The following is a 15,527-nucleotide window of genomic DNA, read 5'->3' as shown; positions in this document are numbered from 1 at the left end:
GCACTGAAGTTCTACAAAGGGGGAGCATTCACTAAATTATAAAGAGTCATTGATTACCTTCCTGTTACCATACATGCTCCTGTCAACAATCCCATCTATTTCTGCAAGAAAGAATTCAGTCACTGCTTGTGCAGCTTGTTTGTGACCAAGCAATATACACATTGATTCCTGTATTCCTGGCAGACGCCACATTGCCAAGGCTCCACTTAACTTCAAAAAAAAAATTGTGTCTGGCCTGTGTACAAGGCAGGCAAAATTGTTTTTTTGCGGAAAAGTAATATTGATGTTTCTTTAATAGTAGTAATTTGCAGGTCAGTGGGCTCTCACTTCCGCGGGGACAAAACACCATGAGCTGCATAAACACTTTTTTATATTTCCAGTATAGGTGCCTTGAACCTTGAAATCTTCTGACTTCCCGCCTCCTCTGTCATTAGTTATCATTCTTAAGGGAGGACTTGGGTGAGAATATTTGGTACTGGGTACAAATAGCCCAAGGATTGATGATGCCTCATCATATTATACCTGGGTTAGGTGAATGTGGGCTTCAACAACCCGATCCTGCCTCGGAAATCACAGACCTGACTGCCCTCTACTGTTTGGGTTGATCCCCCTCAAACCATACTTGTCATTTCCCCCAATGCCTCGCAGTAGCTGCCCTCCAATCTGGGCACACATATACTGATCCCATTACATGCTCTTCCCTCAACTTCACCCCTGCCTCGACCCTCTGCATACTCCTTCCTCACACTCACCACTGTCTCCCCCCTTTATTTCTCCTCCCTCATCACTGACACCGTCTCTACCCTCTGCATCTGTTCCCTCGCCCCCAACACTGTGTCTAACCTCTGTCTCTCCTCCCCTCGTCCGAGACTATCACTATCTTCTGCATCTCCTCCTTCATCCCAGACACTGTCTCTTCCCTCTGCATGCTTCTCCCTTAGCCCTAATGCCGCCTGTACCCTCTGAGTGCTCCTCCCTCATCCACGACAGCGATGCTATCCCTGTGCTATGTTTTCACTATGCTATGTTTCCACTTTACCTGTCTGGCAACTGGAGCAGAGAAGAAATACAAAAAGTGTATTATTGGCTGAGCAGAACTCACCAATGATGGTCCAAGCCAAATGGCAGCAGAGGCTACAGTTTGCGGAATCTGCAAATTCTGTCAAATTGTGCGAGTTAGTACTATACACATTGACTAATTTATGATTATCTGATCCAGACCGATACTGATATAAAATGACTCTATTTGGTGGCACTTAAAGAGATCAATGCAGAATGCCAAAGAACAGATATACGTTTCAAGTTTTACTCTTTTAAAATACTTTCATGCACAGCCTGGAGGATTACATGATCTAGTTCACTGTTCATTATGCATTCATTAAAAAAATAATTTTATTGATTATATGCTACAGTAGAGTTGATTATGCTCTGCATTTTTGTATATTAATGACTTTCCTGTATTTTGATTAACACTAACTACTTGTATTTAAAAAATGCCATTGGCTTAGTAAAATTTCCCAAAATGTTTCACAATTATATCATCAAACAAAATCTGATTAGAAATTGAAAACATCAGAGTAAATCATTATTTATTTGGTCCAAAGATAAGGAGGGTCATAGAGAAGGAAAGAGGGAAAGTGGAAGAAAGAAGCATTAAAACCTTTTTGAAAACATTTATTCTAAAGTGAAAGGCAAGGTCACAATAATGGAATGATTATAACCAAGTGTTCTAATAGAGCTACAATTGGAGGAATGTAGATCGTCCAAACTTAAACTGAGTTTACAGCACTGGGGAGAAGCAGGGGCAGGGAGGGATTTGTACTGGGTACGGTCTGATGAGACATTCCATGGGGCAAGCATGTTATTCACATGGGAAGTTCAAAAGCTGTAATCTTTGGAGAACAATAACTAGCTATTGACTTTATCTGAAGCAATGTCTCTATCCAACAACTAGTGCATCTTAGTTTCCCTCTTCAACAGATTATTGAGTTAAAATTCGAGAAGTTTGATGTCGAAAGAGACAACTACTGTCGATACGATTATGTTTCTATATATAACGGTGGTGAGAACAATGATGCCAAACGAATTGGCAAGTTCTGTGGAGACAGCCCTCCAGCGTAAGTGATCTTGATAATATTTTTTGAATTGTTATTTTTATTCTTCAATTCATTTCTAGGAGTTACTGTTCTTTGTCTGGGCTGTACAGAAATAATAGGATCTATTAGGGCCGGCAAACTGGGGATCGAGCCTGAAGATATAGGAATGGTCCCTAATTAATGCTTTTTAGTAGTACTTAGTTAAGTCAGTTAGTTTAGTTGATTGTCATTTGTACCGAGGTACAGTGAAAAGCTTTTGTACCAACCAGTCAGCGGAAAGACAATACATGAATACAATCGAGCTAGCACTTCCGAGCATCCTGTAGGAAGGATGTGCTGGTACTAGAGAGGGCGTGGAGGAGATTCACCAGGAAGTTTTCTGGGATGGAGCATGTCAGTTTATGAGTGGAGACTGGGGAACCCAGGTCTGTTCTTTTGCAGTGGAGGAGATTTAGATGGGGCATGTTTGAGGTATATGAGGTGTACAGACAAGGGGAGGTTACCCTATAAGAGATAGACAAAACAAGAGTATGTACAAAAGTAGGTACCGAAGGGAAATACAAAAAGCTGGAGTAACTCAGCGGGTCAGGTAGCATCTCTGGAGAAAGGAATAGGTGACGTTTTGGTTTGGAACCCTTCTTCAGACTCTGGTTTTCTTTGCCGTTCTCCTTGTGGTGAATCATCTCTTGATTTCTCTCCTCTGCAACATACCCCGACCCACCATTTTTAATGATCAAAACATACTTTGTCAGTGAGGGAACTCTTCTTATTCAGAATTATACTGACAAGCCCTCTGATGATCCAGCTGTTGAGTAGAAAATCATCACTGCGGTTTGTTTTCCTGCTGTCTAAACTCTGACTGTACAGCCCAAGCTATCAGTCATCACTCTGGTATGTAATAAAAAACTTGTATCTTGCTGCTAAAGTTATAATTATATTTGTTTTTAAAATAAAAGCACCAGAATAGGGTGTAAAAAGTGACAGGGAGAAGGCAGGAGAATGGGGTCAAGAGGGAAAAATAGATCAGGCATGATTGAATGGGGGAGCAGATTAATGGGCCAAATTGCCTAATTCTGCTCCGATGCCTTATGATCTTATGGTCTAATAATTACTCTGGATAGGTGAAGAAAATCAAACATGGCTGTGGTTTATTTGTATCTATTATGGATATCCATTATGTGATCAGAAGACAATCATATCATTGCATGTTTTGATGTAGCCAATGCCTGTTGGGAGTTCCATGCTGTTTTATGTAGAATAAACACACTTATTCCAAATTCCTAGATTCTGTAGCAATCACTATAAATGGAACATAGGAACTTCAACGGTATAGGAAAACATTAACAATATGGTGATCGAAAAATTTAAAATAAAATGGGAAAAGAATCAGGAAAGTAACTTTGAATCCAAACTTTTAAAGCTGAGCTTTTGACTTGTGGACTTCCCATGCAGGCAGTAAATGGGGTTGAAAGTTCAATCATCCAACTGCAACCCGAGTAAAGTGCGTTTTATGTGGGTTTTGCTAGTCATAGCAAAGGGTGAAGGGGAGAGCTCCAATTGCTCCAACTCGTTTCTGAAGCTGTTAAAAGTGAGAACGGTTGTGTTAGTGAAACAATGTGCAAGTAGAAGTGGGAACTGAACAGGGGGTTTGAGTACTGAGACACTGGAATCAAGTGACAGAATATGGCAGGTCATACATAATCAGGCTTCACTGACAGTGGGATTGGATAGCAAGGTCAGTGTATGAGAAGATGGAAATGTCCATCAACATCAATAATAATCTTGTGCTGCAAGTGTTAAGAACAGACAGGCATTGAATGCTACTGTGAGAGAATGCAAAGAACAATATTACTTATGGAAATTGGCTCCAACATGTATTGTCCATGCACTGTAACTTTACATAAAGCAGTGGAAATCTCATTTGGAGAGGTAGTTCAGATGTTGGAAAATTACTTCAACATTGCTGTATGAAATATTAGAGAGCTGTCAATTTAGCAAGTGCAGTAAAAAAACAGAGAAAGAGTGAATGGTTGTAATATTAACAAGTATCTGCAGATATTGGACCACAAAAAAAATAAAGTGCTGGAGTAACCCCCCCCCCCCCCCCCCCCCCCCCCCCCCTATCTCTCACTGCCACAATCAGTCTGAAGAAGGGTGCTGACCCGAAACGGCACCTATCCATGCTGTCCTGAAATGCTGCTGACACGTCGACTTTGTGTCTTTTTTTGAATGATTATATTTGGATCATGCATTCATACAGATTAGTGTATAGTTGAAAACCCAAAAGTATCCAGTTGAAGATTTTAGATGCAACAATTCTTACTTGATTTGCTGTGTAGGGACTGCAATTTAATCATAGATGGAAACTAGCTGAATCCATGCCAACCAATGAGTATCCATTTAATCTAATCCTACAATTAATTAATAATGTTATTAAATCGCTAAATGTAATCTCCCCAGATTCTACACTCACCTATACATTATGGGCGACTTACAGTGGTTAATTAACCTGATAACTCACACAACCTTGGAGTGTAGGAGTAAACTAGAACACCTAGAGGAAACCTGTCTCGTCACAAGGAGAGCATGCAAACTTCTTATGAGAAATTTGTTCTCCCTGATGTTGTCCTTTGTCCTGAATTTTGCAAACAGCTACTACGTATTATTTTCCATTTGCTTAGTATTTACTTAAAGAACAATGATTGCACCAAGTACAAGTGTGTGGGGAATGTCGGTGCCCCTTCAACAGTGGTTCATTGCCACTTATGGATACATCATGCTATCACTGTTTTAGTACCAAAGCACTGAAAGAGACAGCGCAGGATTGAACCTGTGTCATGGAGCTGTGCGCTAACAGCTGTACCAGCTGTGCTACCCACAGGTTTCCTTGAGGTTCATGCCAGGAATATCAGGGAAGCCAAGCACAAATGTAATGGAATAGGGAGGAGTCGAACATGACTTAAAAGGGACAAAGTTTAGGGGTCCTCGTTCTTTGCAGAGAAAAAAACATAATAGGCATTCATTGGTATAATTTATCACGAGATCTTGGATGAGTAGGGAATGGATTATGACAATCATAAACTACAAAAAATGGCAGAACGGACTTGTAGGGCCCCTGAGCCAATTATGTTATATTTTATTGCCTTGACAACTGGGGAAAAACATGAAACATCAGAGTTTATTGTGGTAGATAGAAATCATAAAGTCCCTTCCAATCATGTGGGGAATGAAACATCAGAGTTTAGAGATAGAAATGAAGTCCCTTCACTCAGTGGGTGGTGAAGAGTATATTTTTTACTGTTTTAGAATTCCCTGGTTCATGTTAACCATCCACCTCATTACCGTGCTATTTATAGGCATTGCCTTTATATCATTAGTTCCACTTAACTGGCAACAAACCAGTCTGGTGTCCCTTCATTTGGAAAATGATTGTGAAAGATGAGATGCTGAATATAAGTTCTTAAAATACAGGAACATTACAGCTTCTGACAAAAGCAATTTACCAAACAAAATTGCATGTTGAAATGAGGACCATTATGTTCCATAGATAATTATAGCTGTTACGATTTTTCATTTTGCACCACCTGTCCCCCCCGGCTAGTCTTGCTGGGCTTGCATTTGGTGCCACTGTGAGGCTGAGTGCTGAGGTCAGAAGGCAAGTAGGAACAGCCCAGTGTCCCCTGTCTCTCAGGTGACTCTCCACATCAGCATGTTTGTGATAGGGAAAATAAATACAGCTGTACTTCTAACCTGCATCCCACTATTTCATAATACTGTTTTGCCAAATTTCTGCCATTTTTATCTAATTATGCAGCATCATAGTTTTCATCTCCTTCTAATATGTATTCATTATTATGGTACGTGAATGGCTCTGTTCATGCCCACTTCAATTTGCTGTGATCTTGTTTGTGTTGTGTTTGTGTTGGTGTTTGCAGGCCAGTTCTGTCACAAGAGAATGAAATAGTGGTGCAATTCCTCTCGGACCTGAGTGTCACGGCGGATGGGTTTCTGGCTCACTACAAATTCAGATCAAAGAAGTTTGTCAGCACAGCAGCACCAGTCACAGTACCTCCCGTAACAAGTAAGTTTAGCGAATGGTAATATTGAAGAACAAAAAGTGTTTAAATATATCTAACTGCTTTTCACCGAGCTCTGGAACACTGTTCTGCTCTTTCACCTTTAAATCCTTTGGTAAATTCATCCACCCCTATATAATACCCAGTTAAATGTTACTTGTGGGTTGCATGTACAGCACCTTAAAAAACATAGAACAGTACAGTACAGTACTGGACCTTCAGCCCACTATCCTGTGCAAAACATGATACCAAGTTAAACTAAATTCCTCTGCCTGCACATCTCTCGATCCGTATCTCTCTATTCTCTTCATCCATTTTCAATCCCCTTGTGATCCATATCCCTCTATTGATTAGTAAGGGTGTCAGTGGGTTAAGGGGAGAAGGCAGGAGAATGGGGCTGAGAGGGAAAAATTGATTAGCCATAATTGAATGGCAGAGTAAACTTGATTTTGCTGCTAGAAATTAGAACTTATGAACTTATTCTGAGAACTTATGAATACTTAATCATGTGTCTATCTAAAAGCCTTCTAAATAGTATCTAAATAAATCATAATCCCTTCTGGAGTTAACATTAATGGATCTTCCCTCTAATAAAGAAAGTCATCTTGAAAACAGGTTGCTCACAATAGATGATTCTCAATATACATTGCTTGTCATTTCCTTAAAGATTTTCTAAATGTTTCCCTCATTAATAAGAAATCCGTACAAACATAACATTTGCAATTCAACCCTCTCACTTTTACTTCGTCTAGAAACATAGAAAATCTAGCCTGTCCAACCCGTTTAAGAATTTTATATGTTTCTATAAGAATCCCTCTCATCCTTCTAAATTCCAGTGAATTCAAGCCCAGTGGACCCATTCTTTCATCATATGTCAGTCCCACCATCCCGGGAATTAACGTGGTGAACCTTTGCTGCACTCCCTCTATAGCAATAATGTCCTTCCTCAAATTAGGAGACCAAGATTGCACACAATACTCCAGGTGTGGTCTCACCAGGGCCCTGTACAACTGCAGTAGGTCCTTCTTGCTGCTAAACTCAAATCCTCTCGCAATGAAGGCCAACATGCCATTAGGATTCTTCACTGCCTGCTGTACCTGCATGCTTACTTTCAGTGACTGATGTACATGCACACCCAGGTCTCGTTGCACCTCCCCTATCCTAATCTGACACCATTCAGATAATCTGCCTCCTTGTTCTTGCCACCAAAGTGGACAACGTCACATTTATCCACATTATACTGCATCTGCCATGCATCTGCCCACTCGCCCAACCTCTCCAAGTCACCCTTCCAGAAGATTAGTCAAGCATGATTTCCCCTTCATAAATCCATGCTGACTTTGACCGATCCTGTCACTGCTTTCCAAATGCGCTGCTACAACATATTTAATCATCGACTCGAGCATCTTCCCCACTACCGATGTAAGACTAACTGTTCTATAATTCCCCGCTTTCTCTCTCCCTCCTTTCTTAAAAAGTGGAGTTACATTGGCTACCCTCTTAAAAAGTGGAGTTACATTGGCTACTTCATCTACTTCATGTAGAGATCAAATAAAAGAGAGAAATGTTGGCTTCAAAATTGATAAATACTCATGAAAACTTTTAGTGGTATACTGGCAGCTTTTTCTGATATAAAGATCAACAATGTTTTTAAATGAGAACAGTACAGCACAGGAGCAGGCTCTTCAGCCCACAATGCCCATGACGAACATGATGCCATCTTAAATTAAACTTCTCTGCCTGCTCCTGATCCATATCCATCAATTCCCTGCATATCCAGCTGCCTATCCAAAAGCCTCTTAAATGTGACTATCATATCTGCCTCCACCACCACCACTGGTGGAGGGTTATAGGTGCCCCCCCACCCTGTGTAAAAAAACAACTTGCCCAGCACATCTCCTTTAAACTTTGTCCCTCTCAACATAATGAACAAATTAATTATAACTCAAAACACTAGAGTGGAGAATGTATTATTTGTACATTGACTAGCATACATAAAAGTTTTCTTCAGAGGAAATTTACTAGTTTAAATTTAGACATAGTTTAATTTAGTGAATTATTGTCACGTGTATATAGTGGAATGCTTTTTGTTGTGTGCCATTCAACAAAAAGACCACTACATGAATACAATCAGTCATCCACAGAACAAAGATAAAGGATAGAGGGTACAACATTTAGTGCAAAGATAAATTGTCTCACAGCCCGATATTTTGGATTGCTGTAAGGAACCTGTCTGTCAGTATCTTGATGTTTAGAAAGTGGTGTTGCTTAAAATAAAATCTCTCCTTGGCATGTTTTTCCTTTCACCACCTCTAACTGGACAAGCCTTTCCACTATGTAGGCAGTTTCTGCCTCTCCCTGCACATTGAGACAAGGAGTGCAAGGACTATTGCAGCATGAATCCTGCCTTGATATTTTAGATAAGCACAGACTGTGGTCAGGCAGTCTGGGTCTATAGTTGTCTAACACAGTGATTCTTCAGATAGACTGAATTATTAGACTAGCCATGAAAACTTGGGTTTATGATGTTTACTAATATTCCTTTTCCTAACAGCTACTTATAATCTATGAACATTCTGAGCTGAGGTAATATGTAAAATATGACATGTTTGTACTTGCTGTGAAATATTATGAGTAATGCTAACTGGAGCTTCTAATAGTTCTGCATATTGGGTTGTTTGCATAATTTGATCATGGACATCCATACAAATTGATTTAAGTTACCATTATACACCTTGAAATCGAAAATATTTGAGTTTTTGAGTGCTAAATCATTATAGTTACTGTACAGGAAGGAAATGTTACTTCTGAAAATAGTTACGACGATAGGCAAACCTCAATAAAGGTTTCTTCTGAAAAGTAATGAAATGTGTGTTTTTTGTTGTGTTGTTAGAATGAATGATTTTTGATTGTTACTTGAATTCTGTTTTAAAGCCTTGAAACCTACTGTACCTCCTTGCCAACTGAAATGCAAAAGAAGCAGTACAATGGGAAGCAATTTCTGTACCAGTGACTTTGGTGAGGACCTCAGGCTTTCCCCTTTTTAAGTATTTTTTTAAAATATATCTATGAATGCAAATGTCAATATCTTTCATCATTTTTAAGATCCACCTCAATGTACATAAAATATACCGGCTTCACAGAAAGCCTTGCTGGTGAAACAGTGAATTTGTGTATCAAAAACAAGTCCGGCTCCATAGGGTAAACACAAGGCATGAAACATAGGCTGAATTGTCAGTATTTGAGAAGTGTTTATTGAGTTTCAGTTTTTGGCATGTTGTCCCCCTGCCTACAAGATATAATGGTGCGCTTGTCATATTGTGATCACTTAGTTGCTAAAAACATCATGCTGTAAGCTATACGAATACAAGTCTGTTCAGTTTATTCCAAATTAGCTGCTCTTATGCATTTAGCAATTCATTTTATATGTGTTGTTGGAATGTGGGTCATGTTGATAATGCTCATTAATTGCTTCTTCACATTCTTCCCATCTATGGAAATATATGGCACACTGAGGAGATTATTTGGGTCCTTACTGACCAAAAAATAGATAACCTGTATAAACCCAATTCTAGTTGTTGGTCTGTAGTTATGGGTTCGGACACTTAAAAGCTATTGTAATATAATGTTCTTACACCTTCTCCCTTTCAAGCAGAGAATTCAAGAACATTCAGTGAAAAGAAAAAAATAATTCTTCCCAAACCCTTCCACCTGAGCTTAAATTAATGGCTTCTAGTTAATGAACTATCTGCTGAGGAAAATGGTTCTCATTTCACCTGGTCTATTCAGCTCAAAACAAAAAGAGCCTAACTAATCCCTTTGTGTTACAATTCTCCAGGTTAGCAACATCTTTTTCAATAGCCTTTATGACTCTCTTATGCTATTTCACATCCTGTGACATGGTGCTTAGAACTATTCAGGCGGCCTTATTAGGCATGAAAACATGGAACTAAGATCTTTCTATCTTTTTTATTATCAGGTGATTTGAAAATAGATTTTTAAAATATTGAATTGTTCTTGTTTCTTACAGTGTTGACTGGGACGGTTATAAATGCTGTGAACCGCAATGGCAGTATCCATGCAACTATCTCTATTATAAATATTTATAAAGAAGGGACATTGGCAATTCAACAGGCAGGGAAGAACATGAGTGTCAAAATAATTGCAATCTGCAAAAAATGTCCAATTATTAAACGAGGTAAGTTTGCCATTTGGAAGACCTTTTGCAAAGAGCAATGCCCTGCATTTGTTCCTGAATAGCCCCAATCAGAGCTTAAATGCTTGAGGGAACAAAGAGGAATATTCATCGGGGCAGTAGTTTTGGCTCTTAAAATCACCTTGACTGCCGTAAACAGGAAAGATTGAAGGTGTTAAGGAAAATGATGCAGGCAAATAGGATTAGTGTCGATAGGTAAGGTAGTATGGACACAGCCGGCAGAAGGGCCTGTTTCTGTCCTGACCAAAAAAGGAAAAATTATGAAAAGTATCTCCAAACCTCTCCTTACTGTTTTAATCATCAGTTTAAACTTATGCCCCTGTCCCAATTAGGAAACCTGAATGGAAACCTCTGTAGACCTTGCGCCCCACCCAAGGTTTCCGTGAGTTTCCCGGAGGTTCCGGTCACTCTCCCTAATGGTGGAAAGTGGTTTCCGTGTAGTCGAGGCTTCTTCTATGTTCCTGCGATTATTAAAAAAAAACAAAAAACGGCCTCGACTCACAGGCAGTCGAAGGCAATCTCCTTCACTGACCAGCCATTTTGATTGGCTCATTGGAGTTTTCAGCAAAGATCCCGTAGGATCTTTGGTTTTCAGGACCTAGAAGATCCCCCGGAAGGTAAAATGCCCGCTAACTTTATTAAACTTTTTAAAACTGTCTCCCCCCCTCCTGCGCTCTCTAAAGGACTTACCATGTTCTGTGGCAGCCGTTTACCTTCCTCTTCATCACGCAGATAGCGCTCCCCCGCTGTCCCTGGCCCCCATCTTTGCGATGTGTGTGTGTGTGTGTGTGTGGTCGGTAGTAACGATCCTGTAGGATCTTTGGTCAGTAGATGCAGCTCACGCTTCAGTCGAGGCTTTCCAGGCAAGTGACCAAAACCTCTGGCAACTCATGGAAACCTTGGGTGGGGCACAAGGTCACCAGAGGTTTCCGTTCATGTTTTCTAAGTGGGACAGGGGCATTACTGAGCTTTTTCACTTTCGCTCTTCAGTTTAAACACATTTTAATTAGAATTATAATCCTACATGCTCTAGTTTTAACGGATATTGAAAACTGCACAGAGTAAATGTGTCTTGTATACATTTATCGTGGCTCCATGACTCTCCAAAGTAGGGGCTTATTTATAAACTCAAACTTCAATCAGCATTGCTTTAAGGTCAGATCCATTGATATCTTCCTTTTCATTCAAATGGAGCATCCAAACATTTGATTTATTTCATATATTCCATTATTTATCCCATATTCCATTATACATTAAATTGCATTAACCACTATTAGCCTATTTAACGTGTTCCTGAAGTAATCACACTTCTTGCTCATTATCAGTTTCTACCCATGTATGAACAGTAAGAGTCAAGATTGTAGTTCCAACATCTTAAGACAAAACTTCTATTTAATGCAGAGATAGTCCCCAACCCTACCACTGTTCTCTTTCCAAGTTTAAATGCTTAAATGATTTTACCGTAACACTTTCACCACATTTTTTTATATTCCCAATGATTGTCTTAAGCATGGTGGCCCTGTTTGATAACTTTAGTTAAAATGTCTCGGGCAACCGTTTATTTCATTAAACTTTGACTCCATCCCCCAACATCCAGAATTACCTCCCTTGAAAATTCTTGATCATTTTGCCTTCACACTAATGATACACCTGTTGGTTATTTTCTAATTATTCAGTTACTTTTCCTGAAAATAAATCAAACATTTCTGTTGCAACAAGAGAGATAACACAACCCCAGAACTGAGTACTGTACTTCCCCTCACACCCCCATTCCTCCAATTGGATAGTATTATTCTGTGTAGTCAAAATACAGCCCAAGTCAATACTTGTGTTGCTGTTGTTGTCATTGAGATTCACAAGGTTAATTCCCAGGATGGCGGGACTGTCATATGTTGATTGATTGGAGGGGCTGGGCTTGTTTACTCTGGAATTTAGAAGGATAAGAGGGAATTTTATTGAAATATACAAGATTATTAAGGGTTTGGACACGCTAGAGGCAGGAATCATAGTTCCCAATGTTGGGGGAGTCCAGAACCAGGGGCCATAGTTTAAGAATATGGGGCAAGACATTTAGAATGGAGACGAGGAAACACTTTTTCTCACAGAGAGTTGGGAGTCTGTGGAATTCTCTGCCTCAGAGGGCGGTGGAAGCAGGTTCTCTGGATGCTTTCAAGAGAGAGCAAGATAGGGCTCCTAAAGATAGCGGAGTCAGGGAATATGGGGAGAAGGCAGGAACGGGGAACTGATTGGGGATAATCAGCCATGATCGCATTGAATGGCGGTGCTGGCTCGAAGGGCCGAATGGCCTACTGTCTATTGTCTATTAATTCTTAATACCTCAAACTACTCAAAGATAAGGTTCTGCTTTTTAACTAATTTTGTGTTGTTCTCAGGACTGAACTACATTTTCATGGGACAGGTGGATGAAGCAGGTCGAGGCACAGTGCTTCCCAATAGCTTTGTCGTGCCCTATAGATCAAAGAATCAAAGGTTCCTCAACATCTTGAAAAACAGACGATGCTAAACACACTATGTGAACAGTGACTTTATTTTCTATTTATGATGCAAGAAACCTTCCTGATTTTTCCATTAATTTGTTACAAAGTGCTCTTCCTAATCTATAAGGGACATACTGTTGGCAAATAGAAGTATTCAAGTCTGGAATATGTCTAATTAAAGTGCTCCCTGGAGTTTGGATGTTTGCTCTAGCTATTTTAATCCTTGAACGAGTAGAGAAAAAGTCTGGACAGAAAGAATATCCCCAAATTCAGCTTGGCTTTGGAACAGTCTATTTATAACAATGATGACAGAGATTGATCCAATGTTTATCTTATATATCTATATCATAATAGATGGTTGAAAGTGCAATAACAATGTACAGCAGCAAATATGTGATGTATTGAGATTAATTTGTATTCATCTTTAATTATTTGATTCTGTTTCTTCAACTGTCACTGTTTGCATAATATCGGCTGCTTAATAAAAAAAAGTTGTATTTGGAACTGTTGAATCCCCAAATGTCAACATTTCAAAACCGCCAAGGATAAATGTTTCATGTGTTCGTGACTTGAAAGGATTAAAGTTCTTGTGCTCCATTTCTCCTCTCCACTCCAACATGAAGAAAACAAAGGAACATTTGCCAGCAAGTCAGTACAGATGCCAGAGTATTATCTTGTTACACAGGCCTTTTCTCATTTCAGTTGTTAATTCACCAAGACTTCGGCAAATATAGTCTTGTCAAATGGCCACACATGCATCTAATAACATTTAATGCAGAGAAATGTAAAGTGATACATTTTGGTAGGAAAAATAGAGAAGTAATATAACCTGAGTTCTAAAGAGAATTCATTCCGCCATGTCTAAGAGGCTTCGTGTCACGGTGTGAAGACTGCATGGACGACAAAAGCAAAGTTTATACTAAACTTTGCTAAAACATTGGTGCATCCTCAGCTGTGTCCCGTTTTACACATTGCGCTGGAATGAGAGAAATCCAGATTAATACCACTGGGCTGTAAACTGCCGAAGCAAAATATGAGATGCTGTACCTCCAATTTGTGTTTATGTTAGCTACCCAAGCGAACCCTCTCCATCCCTCTCCCACCCAAGTCGCACTAGCTTCTCGTTTTCACCCACCAAACAGCTAACAATGGCCTGTTTCCTTCATCATCGTTACTTTATTGCATATCTTTCATTCATTGTTCTTTATCTCTCTATCTCTCGTTTCACTTAACCAGTCTGAATAAGGGTCTGGACCCAAAACGTCACCCATTCCTTCTCTCCAGAGATGCTGCCTTCAGATTTGACCAAGTGTCTTCAAACAAGTCTGTTGGCATTCCATCCTGCACAAATCGGAGAACAATTCTTGCGCTTTTCAATAAGAAATCATCAGAAACACCCGAGTTTGTCATTGCACGTTTGACAGCTTGAGACAGAATTTCTTTTGCAACTTTGGCCAAAAGCGGTGGCATAAAAAAAATCAAGAACCGGAAGCTAATGGAATCATATTCAAACCTGTAAGACATTTTGAATATACTGAAGCGAGAAAAATGGCTGCCTTGGAAAGCACGTCGAAATGCCCAAGCACACTTGAAAAAGTGTACAGAGCACTCGTGACAATTCCTCATAGCTCAGTTGAATCTGAAAGATGTTTGAGTGCTGCTGGCCTCCTTGTCACGAAATTGCGCACATCATTGCGTGATGAAACCGTTGATACTTTGTGGGTTGTTTTGAGATCTCACCTAACAACAGTATAAAGTAGTTCTCCGCTTGTGAAGTAAAGGTAAAGTTGTCAAGAAGAGAATGGGGTATTTGACACAGTAAAATGTAGAGTCTTTTACTGCATCATGAACTCTTAATGATTACCCAAAATCAATGAAAGTAGCCATACTCTAAACCTTCCTATCTATGGTAAATGGTTGGTATAATAAAACTATCTTCAATTTTCCAGAACCACCATGTGAAAGATCATCAATCTATACATTTTTGTGAAACAAATTCCTTGTTTTCTTAATATACAATTCTATATGGCCTATCTATTTCCCACATGATGTCTATAAGCTGCAGCTTCAAAAATAATAATCCTCGTCAGATTTTGCAACATGGGTTAAAGAACATTCTGACAAAAATGTATAACAGTAGAGTCTCCCATTCAATCTCTGAAATAACCATGGATAAGGTGATGTTTTTATGAGCCAAGACCCTTCTTTAGACATTTAAATGTGATTTAAATTTTAAAAGATGGGTGAATCTATAATGACTTTTAAATGGGCACAAAATGGTAGTAGTAAACATGGATAAGGTGATGTTTTGAGCCAAGACCCTTCTTTAGATATTATAAATGTGATTTAAATTTTAAATGGGTGAATCTTGACTTTGGACATGGGAGTAACTGAGTAAAGAAAGTAACTGAACAGATGGAACATGTAATCAGCAGCAGGTGTGACGCAATAGAAAGGAAGGACACTAGCTTGGAGGATGTAGAATCGATATGGGCAGAGCTGCGAAACACTAAGGGGCAGAAAATGCTAGTGGGAGTTGTGTACAGGCCACCTAACAGTTGGGGATGGTATCAAACAGGAAATTAGAAATGTGTGCAACAAAGGTAAAGCAGTTATAATTGGTGACTTCAATCCACATATA

At 39.4% G+C, this 15,527-nt stretch overlaps 1 protein-coding gene across 3 annotated transcripts in view; it reads left to right on the top strand.

Moving 5' to 3' along the window:
• Window positions 1–13,390, top strand: part of pcolce2b (procollagen C-endopeptidase enhancer 2b) — a 31,849-nt gene extending 18,459 nt beyond the window's left edge. For all 3 annotated transcript variants that reach the window (XM_055645674.1, XM_055645676.1, XM_055645677.1), the window contains 5 exons: window positions 1,981–2,117; window positions 6,032–6,177; window positions 9,107–9,190; window positions 10,203–10,370; window positions 12,782–13,390. In XM_055645674.1, coding sequence (XP_055501649.1) covers window positions 1,981–2,117; window positions 6,032–6,177; window positions 9,107–9,190; window positions 10,203–10,370; window positions 12,782–12,912 — 666 coding nt within the window. In that variant the 3' untranslated portion in view covers window positions 12,913–13,390. The remainder of the gene's footprint in view (window positions 1–1,980; window positions 2,118–6,031; window positions 6,178–9,106; window positions 9,191–10,202; window positions 10,371–12,781) is intronic.
• Window positions 13,391–15,527: the final 2,137 nt, after the last annotated feature.

This window comes from Leucoraja erinacea, chromosome 14 (genome assembly GCF_028641065.1).
Source record: "Leucoraja erinacea ecotype New England chromosome 14, Leri_hhj_1, whole genome shotgun sequence".
Lineage (NCBI taxonomy): Eukaryota > Metazoa > Chordata > Chondrichthyes > Rajiformes > Rajidae > Leucoraja > Leucoraja erinaceus.
This window is presented reverse-complemented; position numbering and strand designations above follow the sequence as displayed.